Below are 19956 nucleotides of genomic sequence, written 5' to 3'. Positions count from 1 at the left end.
CAGAAATGGTTCTTTTCCTGGAAACTGCTTTTCAATTATGAAAGTCTAGAAAATAAGTGTAGATTTCATGTATAAGAGTTATGAATAGTTTAGACTTGGACAATAAGATCCTATATTTTGCACACTTCATCCTTTAAATGCCCACTAGAAGGATGATGGTAAAACATTTCCTTCTTTCATTTTCACGATTCACAACCATTTTCCTGTTCTTTGTATGAAGGATTCCCAAGGAAAAATGATTGAGTACTTGAAAATCAACTTGCTGTATCTATTCTTTGAAACCAGCTGTTAAATCACTATTCAAATGGAACTTCTGATATCCAATAAACATTTCTACTTCTGTATGAGAAGCTTCATTTATCAAGTTCTAAAATTTCCTTCCACAACTCTTATTCCAGCTAAATAACTTTTAAATCATCTTTCTTTCTCTGTGAAAGCCTAGTACTAATAGAACTTTTCTCTAACTTGTTCCAAAAATCCTTTCATGTCTACATATCTTGTATCTCTCTTCTTAGCTTTTCCCAACTGTTTTCTAGTTACCATATTATTCTCACTTGTGCATGCATAACATACCCAGTTTCACTTCATTAACAAAGCAGAGAAACTGCCACCATTACGTGTAATCTTAACAGTGCTTTGCATTAAAGTGGTAAAATCTCACGCTTTCAGTCAACTAAGCAAGTCTTTAACTTGTGTATTCTGAACAGTAAATTGTAACTCTCATATATACAGAAACACTAAATCGTAATTCCCATACCACTACATGGCTTCCTTCCAGGTATGATCAGACAGTGGGATTATGTCAGTTTACTACTGGTTTGGCTCTATATACTATCTAGTGGTTAACCTGCAAAACTGCTTTACCATATCCTTAAAGTTGGAGGACGCACTGGATCTTCATAATGTTTATCATGTACTTTTCAACATTCACACTGTATGTTAGAGGATTAGGAGATCAGATGCTGGAACTGGGGACCAAACAACATCAGCTACTTCAGGCTGCTAAAATATAGAGATGTTTTGTGTGCTGTAGGATTGAATCAGATTTTTATCAGTGTTACCATGAATGGAGAAGTGTATCTCCTTGTCCTGGATAATTCAGCACCTGAAAAAAGAGCCATACCTGTTCAAGCAAGACACTTTCTCCTGTCTGAGTAATGTCTTTTGGTCAGTAATTTAGGAATATACATTTATTATAATTATTATATGGGCATCTTCATGGAGTCAGTAGACTCATCGTGGGAGACTCAGACTATCCACACAATATCTATCATACACCTCTCTTTTTGAACTCATTGATAGACAAAGCACTCACAACTGAGTCAGGCAATGCACTCCATTCATTCATTCATTCACTCTCCAAACAAAAAATCTAGTCCTCACACCCTTGTTAACCACAGTCTTACTTAATTTCCAGGGATGACCTTTTGTTCTTCCACCACTATCCAGCTGCTGAAATATTTCCCCTGCATCAGTCCTATTAAACCATTTTAGTAATTTAAATGTTTCTATAATACCTCTTCTCTGCCCATCAACCAACTTCTGTAACCCATAAACTCTTATTCTATCAATGTAGAGAGCATTTTTTACACCACTCACCAACTTGGTCACTCATCTCAATCTTATCTACCATTTCCTCATCTCCAGGGAATCCAGGCAACCAGACCTGAACACAGTAATCTAGATGTGGATATATCAATGTCTTATAAAGAGGAATAATAACTTCCTTATCTCTGCATGTTAGTTGTGTTCTTCAATAACCAAGTAATCTTATGAACTATTTTAGACACCTTAGCAATTTGCCTTCTGAACTTTGACTCTCTATCTGCCAACACCCCCATGTACCTAGCCTCATCAATCCCCTGGAGTACAATTCCATTAATGTAGTACACAGTTTGTAATCTTTCAATCCCAAAATGCATAATTTTACTCCTTTCCACATTGAACTGACATCCATTATCTTTTCATTATTACTGCCAGCTTATTTAAATCACCTGCAAGCTCTCTACTTCAGCTTGATTAACTATTATGTTACCCAACTATGCATCATCAGCAAATGACTGAATATCTCCCTTCAAATCATTCACTATGTCATTTATAAACAAATTAAACAATATTGGTCCAAGCACAGAACTTTGGAGCAAACCACTGGTCACCTGCTTCATCCTGGACTGTGCTCCTCCATACACTACTTTTTGGTATCTATCCATGAGCCATTCTCATATCCACATCACCAGTTTAATATTCATCCCTTCCATTGGGTATTTATGGATATGCGTTTATTAATATTTATGGAATATTAAATATTTTTCCAATCTTTAATAATACTGAAACATTTTGTTTCTATGTTTTTTTTTTTTTTAGCAAGGGATTCGAAACTTGATGTAGTATTGATTGATACAGCTGGAAGAATGCAAGATAATGAGCCATTAATGAGAGCTTTAGCCAAAGTATGTATTAGCAATTATACTTTATTTGTTTTGAAATAAATCTTGTTATAATTTATTTATAACACCCTTCTGATATAAAAATTATATTATAGTGATGTTTTCATCACTATAATATAATTTTTGCTTAATGATTAAAAGTAGATAACTAGGAGGAGACCTACATAGCCTTTAAGGAATTCATAGAAATACTGAGGTTGTAATCCAATGTTCAGTCTTCGTCTTCTGATGCACCCTCTTAGTAGGTATCCACCTAGATACTAAATATATGATGATAGCCAACCAGATTGTATTCTCTATTGGCTTAAACCAAAAATGTTAATACTACATGATAAAATATGCCAGCTAAGGTGTTGTCTAGATACAAGATCTCTGTTGTTTTCATCAAGAAATGGGATAAACATTAAATGTCAGCTACTTGAAAAAAAAAAAAAAAAAAGAAGTAGAATGGCAGAAGAACAGAAATGCCATGTCAACATGTTTGATTTACTGGGATTCTTCTAAATAAGAAAGTTATGTTTGGGCAAATGTGTTAAGAAAAGCTATAGCATTCAACACTACAATACAACGAAGATGAAATTCTTGAATAGTAGGCAGTTTCGATTAGAGGTGATATAGGCACAGTGCAAAATGGAGAACTGGACAATTATGTGACCATAGAAAAAAGGTTTTACTTCTGTGAGAAGGTTCTACTTTTGTAGAAAATGAATACTTGACATAGCAATGTTTTACGAACATTTGGAGAAAAGGGCCGTGCTCATTATAATGGTAAGTACCTGCTACATTATTAGCCGTCATCCTTTATTTTTGTTCAGGATGTGAACTAATTATCACACTAATACCACTTTCCAACATAAATATGTGCATGGCTTTGCATGGAGAGAAGACACAAGAAATATGTCTTATTGATTGTATTATTGTTGGTAGTGATATCTTCTCATGCTGGTTCCTGATACAAGAATACACCGAATTTGAAATAGCAAGTGATTACCAATTTTGAAAAGAAGCAGTTCAGAGGTAAACTGTAGACTTAAATATACAGGTATTCAAAAAAAAATGAAAGTGTTTGAAAACAAGAACCAAACTTTGGAAACTCGGGAACATACTCGGAAGAAAATGTCAATTTCTGCCCTGGTTGGCTGAGTGGTTAGCATATCCACTTTCCAACCAACAGGCGACAGGTTTTAATCCTGTCATGGGCATGGATGTTTGTGATTGTCTTTAGCTGGGAGATGAATTTCATTGACAATGCCCTGTGGTTGGAAAGACCTAAGTTCGAACTGTCGGAGCATTAATTTGCTTACAAAGAAACCAAGTGACTTAGCCGCGACAGGCTATTGAGCCTAACATGAAAGGGAAGATGAGAAGGGAAATAAAATATTTGTAAGTACATTCTTATTTGTCTTTGCTTATGATATCTGAAGATTTGAAAGGGGGGGGGGGGAACCTTGAGATTTTTAATGTGACAAGGAAATGGAAGGATGGGGTCTTTAATATATGATAGAGGGCAAGGAGATTCAAAAGTCCCTTCTCTCCCAAAAAAGCAGTGTCATTTAAGGACATTATCTTTAGTTAATTGTAATACGTTAGATTTAATTGCAGATTGTGTGTGCATGAGAGAATATTTAGCTTACATCCTATACCTACGCAGATTGATTTTTATGGATTAAAATGATTTTTTTTAAAAATATATTGTCTGTGGGTTTTCAGAATTTAGACAAAATCTGTTATGTATCGAGTATAGGATATGCAGATTTGTGATGTTCCTTGTTATAAGGTATATTGACTTTTTAGAAGAGCCTCTGTAGCTCAGTTGGTATAGACGAAGCCCTTTGGTATGAAAGACCTGGGTTCGATTCTCGTCAGTGAAGTGAGGAAGGGTGGGTGTCTCAGGAAACTCTGGTTTTTCGTCCCCCAGAACAGGCAAACCAGCCGCATGAACACGTGCATCTACAGACATAGGACACACCGGGAGGCATAGGGCTAACCACCTTATCCTCAGGACGGCTATGGTTTGAAAGGGCTAAGAACAGCTCCGTAACAGGCCACCAGGCCTAATATGTAAAAAGGAAGAAGAAGACTTAGAAATAAGTCGTAATCCTCTCGGTCTGAGATCCTCCATAGCCAAAGGCATCCTCTGTTAGTAATGATGATACCCTTTGGAATGATCTGGGATCAAATCCTGTGGCTTACTTTTCAAATTAAAAACTATATTTAATATATAATTAACAGCCCACACACATACAAACATTGAGTGGTCCTCATCTTCCATTTAACATGTTAAGGTCAGTGGCTTGTCATGGCAAAGTAACTTTGGCTTTACAGAAATCTATTGCTATGATAGGTCTGTTTCCAGGAGGAAAAATATTATCACCTGCAGATGAAGACCACTTTTCTTGCCTTCACTGGGGAGGGGGGGGGTGCTTAGCCTTTACAAAGGCTGAAGGATTTTTTTTGGTGGGGGGAGAGAGAGGACTAACAGCCAGTTTTTTAAACAAAAGATCATAGCTCATGTGCAAATACTACTTATGTAGTTTTTCAATCTCCTCTTATAGAGAAATTGAGGGTATAGAAATTAAGTGGGCATGTGCGATCTGTATGGAAGTATTTGTGTAATTTGAATATATTCAATTTCCCAAGATCTTTTGAACCAGGCTTTCAAATAACTGGGATTTACTTGATGTTTAGCAGTTTGTTGAATCATGATTTTTTTTAAATAGTTGCTTTTTTTTTTTTAATTTCTTTCTGTATTCTCATTCTGCTGACTGGTTGTTCATTTTGAGCTAGACAAAAATTAAGTGTCGGAAATTAAAAATTGAACTAATTCCAGTAATTAAACTAAAATAATTAAAATCAAATTCAAGTATGAATACAACTACAACAAGAAAAAAGAAATATGACAAAATTATTTTTTTTTGTTGTATGATGCACACACAAAGTTACCCAGACCTCAGCACTTTCTTATTAGTACACTTCATTCTATTTCCAGTAATTCAGAAGTGAGTTCACAATTTTTGGTATTTTGAAAGATGCTAAAATTTGGAAACATTTGTTAAAAATTAACAGCTGAAATGCAGTTGCTTATTTGAAGATATCATTATTCACAGATCCCAATTTTATTGTGCCACATTTAATTTTTTTTATCTGTTGTGTTTGATTAGCTCTAAACAGTTTTTATTATTTTTAGCTTATCAAGGTGAATTCTCCAGATTTAGTACTTTTTGTTGGTGAAGCTCTGGTAGGAAATGAAGCTGTAGATCAACTGGTTAAATTTAACAGAGCACTAGCTGATCATTCCAAACAGGATAATCCTCATCTTATTGATGGTATTGTTCTTACTAAATTTGATACAATTGATGACAAGGTATGACGCTTTTCTTTACTTTTTTATTTGTTCTATACTTAAATTTTGAACATTATATTCTGAAGGATTACATTTAAGAACCAATATTTCCACAAAAAATAATAATAAATAAAAAAAAATCAAGCCATTCCAGATTTATTCAGGTTTCATCAGTTTTTTTTCCATAATTAACAATATCTTTTGTTTTGAAAAATAGGTCCTGCAGTTACAAAGATATCTGCTAAGAAAGTTTTGTTTTTTCATAGTAAAGCTAAGTAACACATATCTTATGACTTTGTCATCTTTCATGTTGTTGAATATCCCTATTAAACCATGATGGATTTCAATGAATTTTTGTATCCACACCAAAATGTCTCTTTGATTGCACAATGTGATATACTATTTTATAGATTGTTTATGTAATGGTCAACATTATAAGTAGTAATTATTTATCATTGTATATGTACATTTCTTTTAGTGAATCATGAATTTTGAAGTATCAATTTTATCATCCATTTTATAAGAAGTGAGAGTGAAACTTTTTGGTCTCTTATCAAGATATGATAGTACTGAATTAACACATTCATGATAGAACATGTTTTGTGCTATACTAATGCAGCATAAGGCACAACATACAGCCTGGAGTGTGAACATGTTAAGAAGAGCTATGATGATAAACAACTCCATGCACTCATTGTGTAGAAGGAATTATTTGCAAGGTTTTGGATGTGTGTAGTGAGTTTGAGAGGAGAATGGATTTATATAAGAGGTATGACCTGCACTTGATTGCATTTGGTATCAGGAGTTGGGAGAAATATTTATTGGTGTGAGACCTAATATTGGCATAATTGCTAGATCTTGATGGAAGGAATGATGAGAATCTGTGTAAGAGTGATTAAATTATGCATCTGTGGTAATCGTATGAATGTGCATAATCATGGAAGTGATTATGATAGAGAATGATTGTGTGCTTGTCAAGTTCAGACTTATCAAGTATGTATAAAGATACTTACATAAGTGAGCCATTAGGTAAGAGTTTACTGCCTTGGTGAATATGTTGAAGCCTAAGATTGTAGACATTTACTAGCCATTGCTCTCTGAATCAGATATAATTAAGGACAGACATGATATGAGAGGAGGATTGTTTTGCTAATGATATAGTAATATCAGATGGTTTCATTCCATTAGGTGGAGAAAGGTATGATTACAATATTAATAACATTTTTCCATATAACACTAACTCTTGGGACTTGCTGTAAGAAAGAGAACCAGAAAAGTTATGCCAGCACCTAACTACGTTAAATTTAATAAGCCCAGAGGATTGGTCACCAAGAGATCTTCACAAATGCTAAGAGTAGAGTACAATATAAATTATCCTAGGCAAGATTCTATACAAGACTAGAAAAGACTATTCTTTTTTTTATCCTTTACCCAAATGTAAGCAAAGTTTGTGTATGAAGTATCGTTACGATTAAGCTACTTGTATCTATGTATTATCCGAAGACTCTTCACCCTGACCAGTTCAGACATTTATTCAGGTCTCATCAGTGGGAGCTAGACCAACAAAGATAATAGGATTAAATCAGTGCAACTGTGGATTAAAGATAATTGTAAAAAGATTTTTTTGCTTGCTTACAAAGTAAACTGTGCTACACAAATGAATTATTATTTTAATCCTTGCCCAAGCACAATGAAGTTTGCTCTGAGTGCTTTAATAATAATACAGTGTATGCCATTTTATTACTTTTATATGGGAATTTAATGCATTTATAGGTGATTTAATGTATCATCTTTCTGGGTCTAGCTTCCCTGATGAGACTGCAATAAAGTCGATACCTGTCTGGGTAATGACCCCTTCTCATAATGCATAGTAATATAGATATCAAAGAGGAAGTGATATGAGATACTGACACAGTTGATGTGAAGTCAACACATCTGTATACAAGTAGCCTGGTTGTGAAGATACTTCATGTGCGTACTTGGATAAAGGATTAAAACAAGAATATAATTTGTCTGATATAATTAAAGTTAAAACTGGTTACTGTCTTGTACAACTATTTTAGCATTTAGTTTCAACTAATTTCTCTTATTTTATCTAAATTTATTCATATTATTTTCATATTCAGTTTACCTCTTCACTAAAAAATGTGTCTGAAATGTTTTACTTATGTAGGCTTCCCATTTAAGACAACTTATGTTTCAATGCTCCTCACATTTTCATATTCTTTTACATTGTTGCTAATTTTCATACCAAATTTGCTGCAGCAGTTATTCAGTTCTGTTAAGGAATCCTTCAGACTTCTACTGGGTTTATTTCGATTACACTGCGTAAAGTCGAGAACTGAGATTACCATCTCCAATTTTGATCAGACTTAATGCCACATTTCCTTCATAATGTGAATAACAGTAGGGGATAGTGTTCAGCCTTGTTGTTCACAGCCTTAAGAGCTATAAAATAACAAGAGTGTTGTTATAATAAAAGCAGACAAAGGTAATGCAACTTATGATAATGAATCAAATAGATTCATAATCATAATTCAAAATGCATAATCTTCTACAAGATCATTCTATATAAAAAAATCATGAATCATAATCCTACTAATACAAAAAAGAATAAAGTTCATAAATTGCTGAGGGAAAAAAAAAAAAAAAAAAAAAAAAAAGTCATGTCCTGGCCAAAAGAGACTGTTAAACTCATGCCTTTTCATTTAAGCCACCCAGAATATATGGAGCCAAAAATTCATAAACATCATCATCATCTTCAAATTCCTGCCGTGTACCCTCAAGGGGTGTACAGGATATGACAGTACTACATGAAAAAACTACATCATTACTAACTTCCTATCTACAATTTTCCTCCAAATCAGTCTGTTACTTGTCAAGACTCCAACCTTATCAGATCTTATATTTCTATCGTCTAAGGCACACTTTGTACCGTATCAATCCACCTATATCTTGGTCTTCCTCTGGGTCGTTTTCCTGCCAACCTGGCAGAGAACACTTGTTTTGCTAATCTTTCCTCTCCCATTCTATTTAAGTGACCATACCATCTGAGATTAGCTCTGCTAACGCATTCCTGGATGCTGACAATGTCAAGTTCTTTCCTAATATCCTCATTTTTAATATGATATTGCCATTGATGCCATCTGTTCACGCCTCTAATCTTTCTCAGGACTCTCATATCTGCGGTCTCTAGTCTTTGATCAAGTGTTTTACTTCTGACCCAGCTCTCAGATCCATAAGTTAAAATTGGTTTGAACACAGTCTTGTATACAGCTAATTTAGTGTTCCGACTAATTTCTTTCTTATTCCATATGAATTTATTCAATTGACTTCCCACGATACCAGCTTTGCTGATTCTGTTGTCTATTTCTATATTTAGTTTACCATCTTCAGTAAAAATTGTGCCTAAGTAGCTGAAATGTTTTACTTGTTCCACAGGTTCTCCATTCACAACACAGTTGACATTTTCAATGATTCTGCCTATTTTCATTGTCTTTGTCTTTTTATTGCTGACCTTCATACCATATCTATTACAACAGCTATTCAATTTAGTCAGAGAATCTTGCAGACTTGTAGCGGATTTATTTAGAAGTATAACATCATCCGCATAAAGCAAAGAGCTGACATTAACATCTCCAATTTTGATATCAGGTTTAATACCACATTCCTTCATAATGTGATCCATATAGATAATGAATAACAGAGGGGATAATGTACATCCTTGTCTCACACCAGATTTAACATTAAACCATCTTCCTGTACTTCCTTCAATTCTAACTGCTGACTCACAACTCAAATAAAGACTAAGTATTGCTTGATATAATGCCCCATTGACACCATATAACTGCAGCGTATTGAATAGCTTCTCTCTTGGCACCTTGTCATATGCCTTTTCCAAATCGACAAAACTTAAATACAGATCTTTGTTATATTCCCATGTTTTCTCGACTATTTGTCGTAAAGTGAAGATCTGATCCTGACAGCCTCTATTTGGCCTGAATCCAGCTTGTTCTTCACCAAGCTTTTCTTCCACAATTCTTCTCAACCGTTTCTCAAGTATACTTGCATAGATCTTGCCAGGAACACTCAGTAGGGAAATACCTCTGTAATTCTCACATTCAGTTTTATTTCCCTTTTTATATATGGGTACTATGAGAGCTCTACTCCAATCATCGGGAATTTGTCCCTCTGTCCAGGCTTTCTGAACTATGCAGTGCAGCCACTGTAAGACTCTTATACCACCATACTTCAGCATTTCTGGTCGAATATCATCTACTCCTGCTGCCTTTCCACATTTCAAACCTTTGATGGCTTTTTCTACTTCAAGTATGGATATGTATTCCTGACTGCATGCCTGGTCAGTGTTTTTTATCACTGTGCTGTCATCACTGCTTGTTTCATTTAGCAGTTTTTCAAAGTAATTACTCCATACTTCAAGGATATCTTTTTCTCCTGTTTTCATTTCACCTTTATCATCTCTAATTCCTTTTACAGCACTCTTTCCTCCATTCCTAAGCTTCTTCAACAACCTCCAGAATATTTTGCCACCTTCTTGATATTTATTTTCTATATTCTTGCCAAAGTCCTCCCATGACTTTTGTTTAGCTAGTTTTACACACTGTTTAGCTTTCTTACATTTGTCTCTGTATTCTGTCAGAGTAAAAGCTGACTTATTTGCCAGGAACTTTTGATATGCTTTCTTCTTTTCCTTCACTGCCTCTTTAACTTCCTGTGTCCACCAGGGAGTTCTGATTTTTTTATCCTTGCACACAACCTCACCACATGCCTCTCTGGCAGAATCAATCAATGTTTCCTTCAGAGTTTGCCACTGAATCTCCAAGGTTTGATTCCTGTTCTCAAACTCTTTCATTTTCTTTTCAATAACATTTCTGTATTTTAGTCTACAGTTCACATCTGAGAGCTGCTCAACTTTTATTCGCTTTAAAACTTTCTTACATGTTATTCTTTTCAATATGAAATTCAATTTTATTCTGCTCAAGACTAGATAGTGATCACTTCCAATTTCAAATCCTCTGTACACTCTGGTGTCCTGCACCAGGGAGAAAACATCACTATCAACAATAACATAGTCAATGAGACTTTTCTTATTCCTAGCCTCTTCTCTCCATGTGAATTTGTGCACATTTTTATGTTGGAACATGGTGTTAGTAATAACCAGTCCATGTCCTGAGCAGAAATCCAACAGATATTTGCCATTATTATTGGCTTTGCTCTTTTCTGCAAATTTTCCCAAAATATTTTTGTATGTCTCACAATCATTTCCTACTCTGCTATTTAGATCCCCAACAAGGACCAACTTTTCCTTTTTCATTGTGTCAGTTGCTTTTTCTAAAGCCTCAAAAAATTCCTCCACTTCTACCTTAGTAGAACCTTCTGTGGGACCATAGGCACAAATAAGTCTCATTGTCCAGTTCCCCATTCTCATATTTGCCCACATTACTCTACTTGAGACTAACTGCCATTCAAGAAGATTAGCCTCGTATTTTGTGTTGAATACTATGGCTACTCCTTCTTTTCCTTGATTGTCATTGCCTGAATATAACATTTTGTATTTATTGCTTAGAAAGATCTCACCAGTTTTGGTCTTTTTTGTTTCAGTCACCCCTATTATGTCGATCTGGTACTTATCTAATTCCTCAGCTAGCTCCATTTCTTTGCCATTCAGGCTTCTTACGTTGATAGTACCGATCTTTAACTCTGGTGATGTTGAGTTGGGGTTTGTTTTCAAATTTGTTCCAGTAGCTGACTTTTCGCTGTTTGCCCTGGTTCCCTGGCGAAAACAACGGGGGCCTTGTTTAACCGGGCGACGCCCCAGCCGGCATGAAATTTTGTCATGTTGTACCATCATTTTTTATTTTGGTTTAACCAATAAGAATACAATTTGGTCGGCTAAATCCCAAATTGCCAGCCCATCCTCGTTCGTTCAGTATCAAAGTAGATACCCAACAGGGTGCACCACGAGAAGGTGAGGATTGGACATTAGGTCAGAAGCCCTGGTCGGTTCTCCGCATTCCTTTAAAGGCTATGTGGAGGTCTCCTCTCAGTTATACAGCTTTGACCCTTAAGCACCCCTGACCCAAACAAGATGCACCTTATGCTCAGTTGTCGATAGTATAAACAGTGCTATATACAAACTTACTAAACATAATTCCCTTACAGATATTTTTTCATCCTTTATAAAAAATTGTTTGCTTAAAAAGTATATTAAATAACCATGTGCTAAAAAATTCAGACATAATGTTAAGCTTCAATATTACTTCACTATTGATTCGATCAAGTCCCATTTCCATTCCATCCCCTAGATGTGTTCAAATTATTCAAATTTATAGTGCATGCTGGTTATTTCACATGGAAAGATAAAATATACAAACAATTAGACAACCATGCATTCACCTCTTTCTCCCACTTTGGCTAATTTCTGCTGGAGCCAGATTGCATTGGTTTACATGAGAAGGTTGTTTAATAATCATTATGTAAAATTCTTGAAAATTTAACTGACAATGGCTATAAACTGTCCATCAGCATGCACTTCAATCCACAGTAAGTAATCCTTTCTTTTAAGCTTACATGGTGATCCGAATGCATTTTTGAAAATTATGGAGACAACTACCATGTTTGAATAAAAACTTTAGTTTAATATAACTAAAATCTACATTCGATGTTTCGACCTTTATGTCAAAGTCATCTTCTGGAGCATACAACTATACACAGAAAACAAGCTACACTAATCAAACTGGTTTGTTAAAGACACTGACCAACTGCTACAACAATTGTTGGCCTGACCTCTGGTGAATAAAAATATTTAAGGAGGCCTGCGAAATCCTGATAAACCATCCAAATGTCAACAACAAAGATGGCATGAAAATTCCAAGGATCTGGATGGCACACATTCAGCCTACCTAATATATAAGATCCAGCATAAGTCAGGACTCTAGCCAATCTTCAGCTAGTATTAGAAACCATTCCATACCAACTGGCTGGAATGTACATGATGTTAATATATGTATATAGATAGATACTTGTTGTTGTGCCCAATGTATTTCTACAACCAACACTACTGTTATCTGTATTAGTGTTATTATTACAGATAACACTAATAATAGGAATCTAGCATTTGATGTATAATTTTTTATTATTTTTTTATTCACCAGAGGTCAGGCCAACAATTGTTGTAGTGGTTGGTCAGTGTCTTTAACAAACTAGTTTGATTGTAGTGTAGCTTGTTTTCTGTGTATAGTTGTATGCTCCAGAAGATGACCTTGACATAAAGGTCAAAATGTCAAATGTAGATTTTAGTTATATTAAACTAAAGTTTTTATTCAAACACGGTAGTTGTCTCCATAATTTTCAAAAATGCACAGTAAGTAATGATATTTAGGTGATATGCATCTGTATGGAGACATGCTTATTTCGGCACCCTTTGTTTTAACCTACTTCTCTAAACAGCAGAATGTGTACATCCCTACATCAAGTTGTCTCTAGAGAGCATTGCCATCTCCAAGTTTTCTGGTTGTTGGACCATTATTTTTATCTACTCTAAACTAATGTACATCAACAAACCCAGCTGGATGACTGTTTCTTTATTACTTGTATTGGCACAAACTATCATAACATGCTCAGTCATGTAGATGATTGAGCAATGTGTGATTAATCTATGCCAGTGCAAATTACATATCATTTGCCCATTATCATATTTAATTGTATATACACATATGCACAGCCCATTTTTTAATATAGTCTACAACAGATATGTGAAACTGTCTGGCTTCACATGCATGTAGTTGTAGATGGATGTCTAAGTTGTAGTTGTTATACATGGTAATGTACATAATATATTAGCTGTGCTATGTAGTTTGTTAAAAAAAAAAAAAAAAAAAAAAGTTTTGTTGTTGAGTTCAGCTGCTATGAGATTGCAAACTGAATAATACAGTAAACTTTTGTTTATCTGGTTTATCCAGAGCAGAAACTACTCAAAAGCAATCTTTTGGATGATATGGTATGTATGGAATGTATTTGTTAGCAAATGTGTGCTGATTGAAAATAGAAAACTGTGAGGTGTGAATTCAAACAAAATTTCTAACAAAGTATCAATGAGCTGACATGGCAAGTGATGCATTTGAGAAATAACATGGGTGTGAATGGAAGGAGTAGAGTACGACATGTGAAAGAGGTGAGAGATGGAAGTGGTAGAGAGGGAAAAAATGATTGCAGTATAATGACAAATCTCCCAGGTTGATTTTGATACATGGGATATTTTTGATGGCAGAAAGGATGAATGTTTGTGTGTGCAAGATGGATTGCATTTAAATGAATTTTGTTTTAGATGCTTAGAGAAATATTTCTTGTTGAAGAATGAATATAGATAGTTCACTTTGTTGTACTTATTCCTTTGACTATGTGAAAGTTTGAACACATGTACTAAGGCCAGAGATTGTTATGACAGAGAAGAATAACAGTTGGACTAGTTTTGTTCAGATGAGAAAAACTAGTTTATAGCAGTAGGATAGAGAATTTAGTTGATGAATCAACTTAGGCTAATTATTTAACTACTAGCAACTAATAAAACTTGGGTTTTAAGAGTTACTAGAATATGCATAAGCCTGGTAGTTGGTTTGTCATGCACCTTCACTGATGCCAGAAGAATCGGGAATAAAGGCAGTAAATTTTTAACATTGGTAAAAAATGCTGACCAAAAATATTTGCATTAGTGAGAACTGGCTAATAGAAGATGCCCTTAGAATAGAATGTAGTGAGTACAGTGTAGGAGAGCAATCAGGATAAAATGGGTAGAGGAATATTACTGATGGTTGCAGCGGAATATAAACTCAACCATTGCAGTGGTCCTGAATGATGGTAGTGGCAATATGGGTAGGGTAACACAATGAGTTTGACAATGTTTGGTGTGATGTAGAAATTAACAGTACAAAATACATAGATATATGCTGCTTACAAGCCAGGGTGATCTGAAGAGGACTGAAATGCATAGACAGATAAACTTTATAAGTAGTACTATCATTATGACTTGATTTCAGCTCTGAGAATATAGATTGCAGGGAGGAGAAGAAAGCATGCAAAATAAGAGAAAGAGAACGTGTACAGTTACTGAGATAACTACAGTAAGCAGCACATCAAGATATTTGATCTGATGATGACATCTGAGAATCTAAAAAACGTGAAACTTTAAATAAAAAGAGATATATATGAACTTATATGATAGGTGATTTGATAGAATAAAGTAGCTTGAAGCAGCACTTAGCATGAAAAATCGCATCCTGCAGTAATCAGTGCATGAGAAATGGTCTTAGAATATCTGAATAAAGCTGTATCTGACTGCATCCAGAGTTAGGAGAATAAATTACTTTGGAGTTGAATGAATAAGATTTTCTCATCATCTCATCTTCTTTATACCCTCTTTTACCTTGCGGTGTCGAGGGTCCATTGATCATCGGACCTCAATCCGTTTACAGGATAAGGTGGTCAGCCCTATGCCGCGGTATATCCTATGGGCTGTAGTGTTAAGTTCTCAAGGCCAGTTTGCCTGCTTTGCGGGATGAAAACCCCAGAATAAACCGAGGAAAAAACCCTGCTGTCCACGCCCAAGACTGGCTAACTTGGCTATGGCTGAGGAAGATCCTTCAGCTCCTCACGTCACCGACGGGAATCGAACCTAGGACACTCCTTCCCCAGGCATATGGTTGCGAAGCGCATAGCCACTAGGCTAACCACGCGGACTGAATAAGATTTTGAAGAAAATAAAAATGTGGACTTGAATACTAGGAGAAAGTCTGACTGATTGCAGAGCAGTATAAATAGCAGGGTAGAAGAATGATAGCTGTGGTGAGGAAGGAAAAAAATTAGAGCAATTATTTTGCTATGCAGTAGGAAAAAGAATAATAGCAGTGAATGCTCAATGTAGGAAAGTGTTGAATGTTTCAGAAACAACTATTATTAATTGATCACTTTAGTAAGATATTTATCCCAGGCAGGCCTATTAGTTTTCAGGATGTTGACATGGAACTAGATGAAAGTAAGGAGGCAGATGAGTTTTGTGCATTAAAGCTATTGTAAGAGCTTGGTTTGAGCACATCAGTGGAATTTGATTAGCTATTGACGAGTGTGCTGAAGGAATGTACAAAGAATTAGCAGTACCTCACTTGTCTATTTAACTTGAGTGTTAGCATGAGCAGCTTCTAATGATTAGAAGAGGACATAATACAATTATACAAGGATGGAACTGGATTGTAGCAACCATTATAGACCACCCGCTATCTTTGGAGTGATGTTAAGGTGTTGGAGAGGGTAGTTAGGATCCATTTTCAGAGCTAGGTGGATAGTGCTTTGTTCATTTATAGAGAGCAGCATGTTTTATTAATGGTATGTCCTACTGTAGTGTTTGCTCACATTTCATAAGATTTAAATGATTTGAATGACGAGGAAATCTAAAGTATACATAACACTTTTGGATTTTGCTAATGCATTGGATAGGATTCCATACCAGACGTCATAGTATAAGCTCAAAGGGATATGCAAAGTAGGCTTGTGTCATAGAGGAGAGTAGCTGAATGACAAATATCAGAAATTAATGTGGAGGTGGTGAGTCTAAGAGGAGGATTACCAGTAGCTAAAACAGGGCCATTACTTGAGCCATTTGTTGTATAACTTCTGATACAAAGTTAGGAAAGGAGATAACAGCATTTCTGATACTGAATTTCTCACATTTCTGATACTGAATCCTTGCTGACCAATCTGATCACATTGGTTTTATGGGCAAATGATTCAGTGTTGCCGAGTGCAAGTTTATACGTTTTGGACTAAGGAGATTGCAAGCAGAGTATTATATTAATGATAATTTTCTGTCAGTAGTTAATGGAGCTAGAGACCTGGTAATGGTAAAGTCAGTTTAGGGACAAATTGTTTAAGGTAGTTAACTCATCACATCAGATAACTGACGTTGTAGAGAACACTGACTTGTAAGAATAAGGAAGTCATTCTCCCTCTCCCACTTTACAAGGCTTTGATAAGACCATATCTTGACCACTGTGCTTGGGTCACCTAGATTCAGATGTTAAGAGGCAATTGAAAAAATCCAATGAAAAGTAGCAAGGAAGATAATTGACCCGAGGATGGATGGACAGATAGAGAGGGGGAGGGGAGAATATAATATTTAGAGATATAAAATCATACAACTTGGGAAGGGAATCTTGCAGTATAGGTAGAAGTGAGATTTTATAGTTCATGGCATGTGGTGGAGAACTGAGCAAAGGCATAGTTAGGAAGCATGTAAAGCCTAGTTTCCTCTTATAGTGTGTAGAATGGACTACGAATGAACGATACCTAAAGATCCATATCTTTCTTTTGAAGACATTTTTGGCACAGAAACTTGAAATAACTAAATGGGGGGGGGGTAAAAGTATTTTAATGAAGGGAAATGTTAGTTCCTTTACATCCTGTGACATAGGGTGTGTGCACTCTGACATAAAAAATATAGCACATGTAGTGTAATGTAAAAATTTAAGAAATAAGTAAAATTATCATGCAATATTTGATATTTTCACACTTTTTTACATAATTTACTATTAGTTGAGGCTTAATACTAAATTGTTTTTATTAAAAAGCTAATAAAATTCTAATAATATGGTCCTTCAGAATAGTCTCAAGTAGTGCAACTCACGGCAGATACTGTCACTTTCAGAAATTTAATTTCTTAGCACAGGTGGCTGCTTTATACTTGATGAGAAATGGATAATTTATTCCCATTTTAAGTGGATTCTAGTAGTAAGACTTATACGTTGGTTAGACATAACTGGTAATTAATTTACGGAATTGACAACGCATATAAAGTAAATAAATTAAAGATAACTTTAATGAATCACTTCTATATTTCGGCAATGTCACATTGCCATCTTCGGGAACATAAAGATATGGTATGTGCACTAAGGAACTAACAAAGCAAATGAGGAAGAAAATAAGAACTAATTTTGTTCCTAAAGTCCTTGATGAGAAATGGATAATTTATTCCCATTTTAAGTGGATTCTAGTAGTAAGACTTATACGTTGGTTAGACATAACTGGTAATTAATTTACGGAATTGACAACGCATATAAAGTAAATAAATTAAAGATAACTTTAATGAATCACTTCTATATTTCGGCAATGTCACATTGCCATCTTCGGGAACATAAAGATATGGTATGTGCACTAAGGAACTAACAAAGCAAATGAAGAAGAAAATAAGAACTAATTTTGTTCCTAAAGTCCTAATGGTGCCCTCTTGCGGGCTAATTTGGTAGTCTTGGCAGTTGGGCTGAAGTTCTCAAAATGAAAGTCTCCCAAATTTGGGGCAGTTTCATGCACCCAAATTTGTTGAGGTTAGGAACGTTTTTTAGAGCTGCTGAAGATTCTTTGAATAGTCTTTCGTATATAGAAGTGATTCATTAAAGTTATCTTTAATTTATTTACTTTATATGCGTTGTCAATTCCGTAAATTAATTACCAGTCATTTTAAGTGGAGTTTGTGATCACTTGATGGTTGTAGTCTATAATGATAATTCAGTATTAGAATTTTTAATTTACCAGATATGATAGATAGTGTCCCATAGGAGCTGGCTAAACAGGAATTTACTGTACTACATTACTTTATATCAAGTTATACCAAAAAAACACATGGAATTGTGAAATATGAAATGCATGATGTTGGTGAAAATGTCCCTAAACATTACTGAAATGTTTTTTTAGCACAAATAGTGTAATTCTAATACAGTTGATGTTGATATTATCATAATTATAATAACTTATCAGTGTTTTTTCTTATTATCTTTAGGTTGGAGCAGCAATTTCTATGACATACATCACTGGCCAACCTATTATCTTTGTGGGTACAGGCCAAACTTACACAGACTTGAAAACATTAAATGCTAAGGCTGTTGTACATGCTCTTATGAAATGACTTTAATATAGACAACAAAATGTACCTCTAATTTTTTAAAAATTTAAAATATGTAAATGTGTGTGAATGAAAGCATCTTTTACTTGATAATTATACAAATCACATGGTGTGTTGCAGAGTTATGAAACACTATCTTGTAGATGACACCTTAGTATTCTCTTCACTATACTACTGCACTGAGAATTTCTCTGTAGCGTTTAGATCTTATCTTCAAAATTTCAATAGTCGAAACTGAAAAGGGCTTGTTTTGGGATGCATTGGTCATCACTTTTTTGTATCTAGTAAATTTATTATTCATATTTGTACAGTTTAATTAGTTTATTTTTTCTATGTAAAATATCATCTTATAAACCATATGGTTATATCAAGAAAGTTTTATTTAGCTACCTAATTTTGGTCATCTATTTATGCATGTGTACATGAGGTCGCATGTGGACTGTTACTTAAGTCTTCGGAAATGTACATACCTTGCATATTATGATAAAAAAAGAAGAAGAAGAAGAAAGAAAAGGGATTTGATATTTATGGACTGGGGTTTACTCTAACACTGGTTGAAGGAAATAAATTTTGCCTTTTCCAATTATTCAGTTGTTTTGATCATTCATTTTGTACAAAGCATTTTGTGGGTTTATATTCATTTATTTCATCTGTTACTTTTATTGAAAATAAATAACTTAAAAGGTAAGAATCAATTTATTTTATTTTATTTACATTTTAATACCCATAAATTACAAATTACTGGGATATTATAATTTTTATTATTGCAATCATAAGTATAATTAGACCTTTATGCATTTTTTTTTTTTTTTCCCAAAAGAAAAGGGGTCTAATAGGAACAGGCTAACAGAAATTAAATATCAATTGCCTTTCATGACACATTGGAAACATTTATTAATTAATGCTGTGGATTAGGGATATATGAATCATGTTATTATGTCATCTACTCAGAATTGTTTGGAAAATCACAGAAATATATCACTGATTTTATATGTATATACATTTCTAAACAAAATAAAATTATAAAATATTAAATATTAGGAGGGGTGCTTAAGGGTCAAAGCTGTATAACTGAGAGGAGACCTCCACATAGCCTTTAAAGGAATGCAGAGAACCGACCAGGGCTTCTGACCTAATGTCCAATCCTCACCTTCTCGTGGTGCACTCTGTTGGGTATCTACTTGGATACTGAACGAACG

General features: G+C 34.6%; 1 protein-coding gene across 1 annotated transcript in view; it reads left to right on the top strand.

Annotated features, from left to right (window-relative positions):
- The window catches only part of SrpRalpha (signal recognition particle receptor alpha), a 149809-nt gene extending 130466 nt beyond the window's left edge, over positions 1-19343 (top strand). Inside the window, exons 11-13 of the mRNA XM_090412420.1 lie at positions 2365-2450; positions 5635-5811; positions 18635-19343. Coding sequence (XP_090268546.1) covers positions 2365-2450; positions 5635-5811; positions 18635-18760 — 389 coding nt within the window. The 3' untranslated portion in view covers positions 18761-19343. The remainder of the gene's footprint in view (positions 1-2364; positions 2451-5634; positions 5812-18634) is intronic.
- The last annotated feature ends 613 nt before the right edge of the window (positions 19344-19956 follow it).

The sequence above is a fragment of the Typopeltis vanoorti genome, chromosome 2, assembly GCF_054136105.1.
Source record: "Typopeltis vanoorti isolate ZY-2024b chromosome 2, IOZ_Tvanoo_1.0, whole genome shotgun sequence".
In the NCBI taxonomy this organism is placed as follows: Eukaryota; Metazoa; Arthropoda; class Arachnida; order Uropygi; family Thelyphonidae; genus Typopeltis; species Typopeltis vanoorti.
This window is presented reverse-complemented; position numbering and strand designations above follow the sequence as displayed.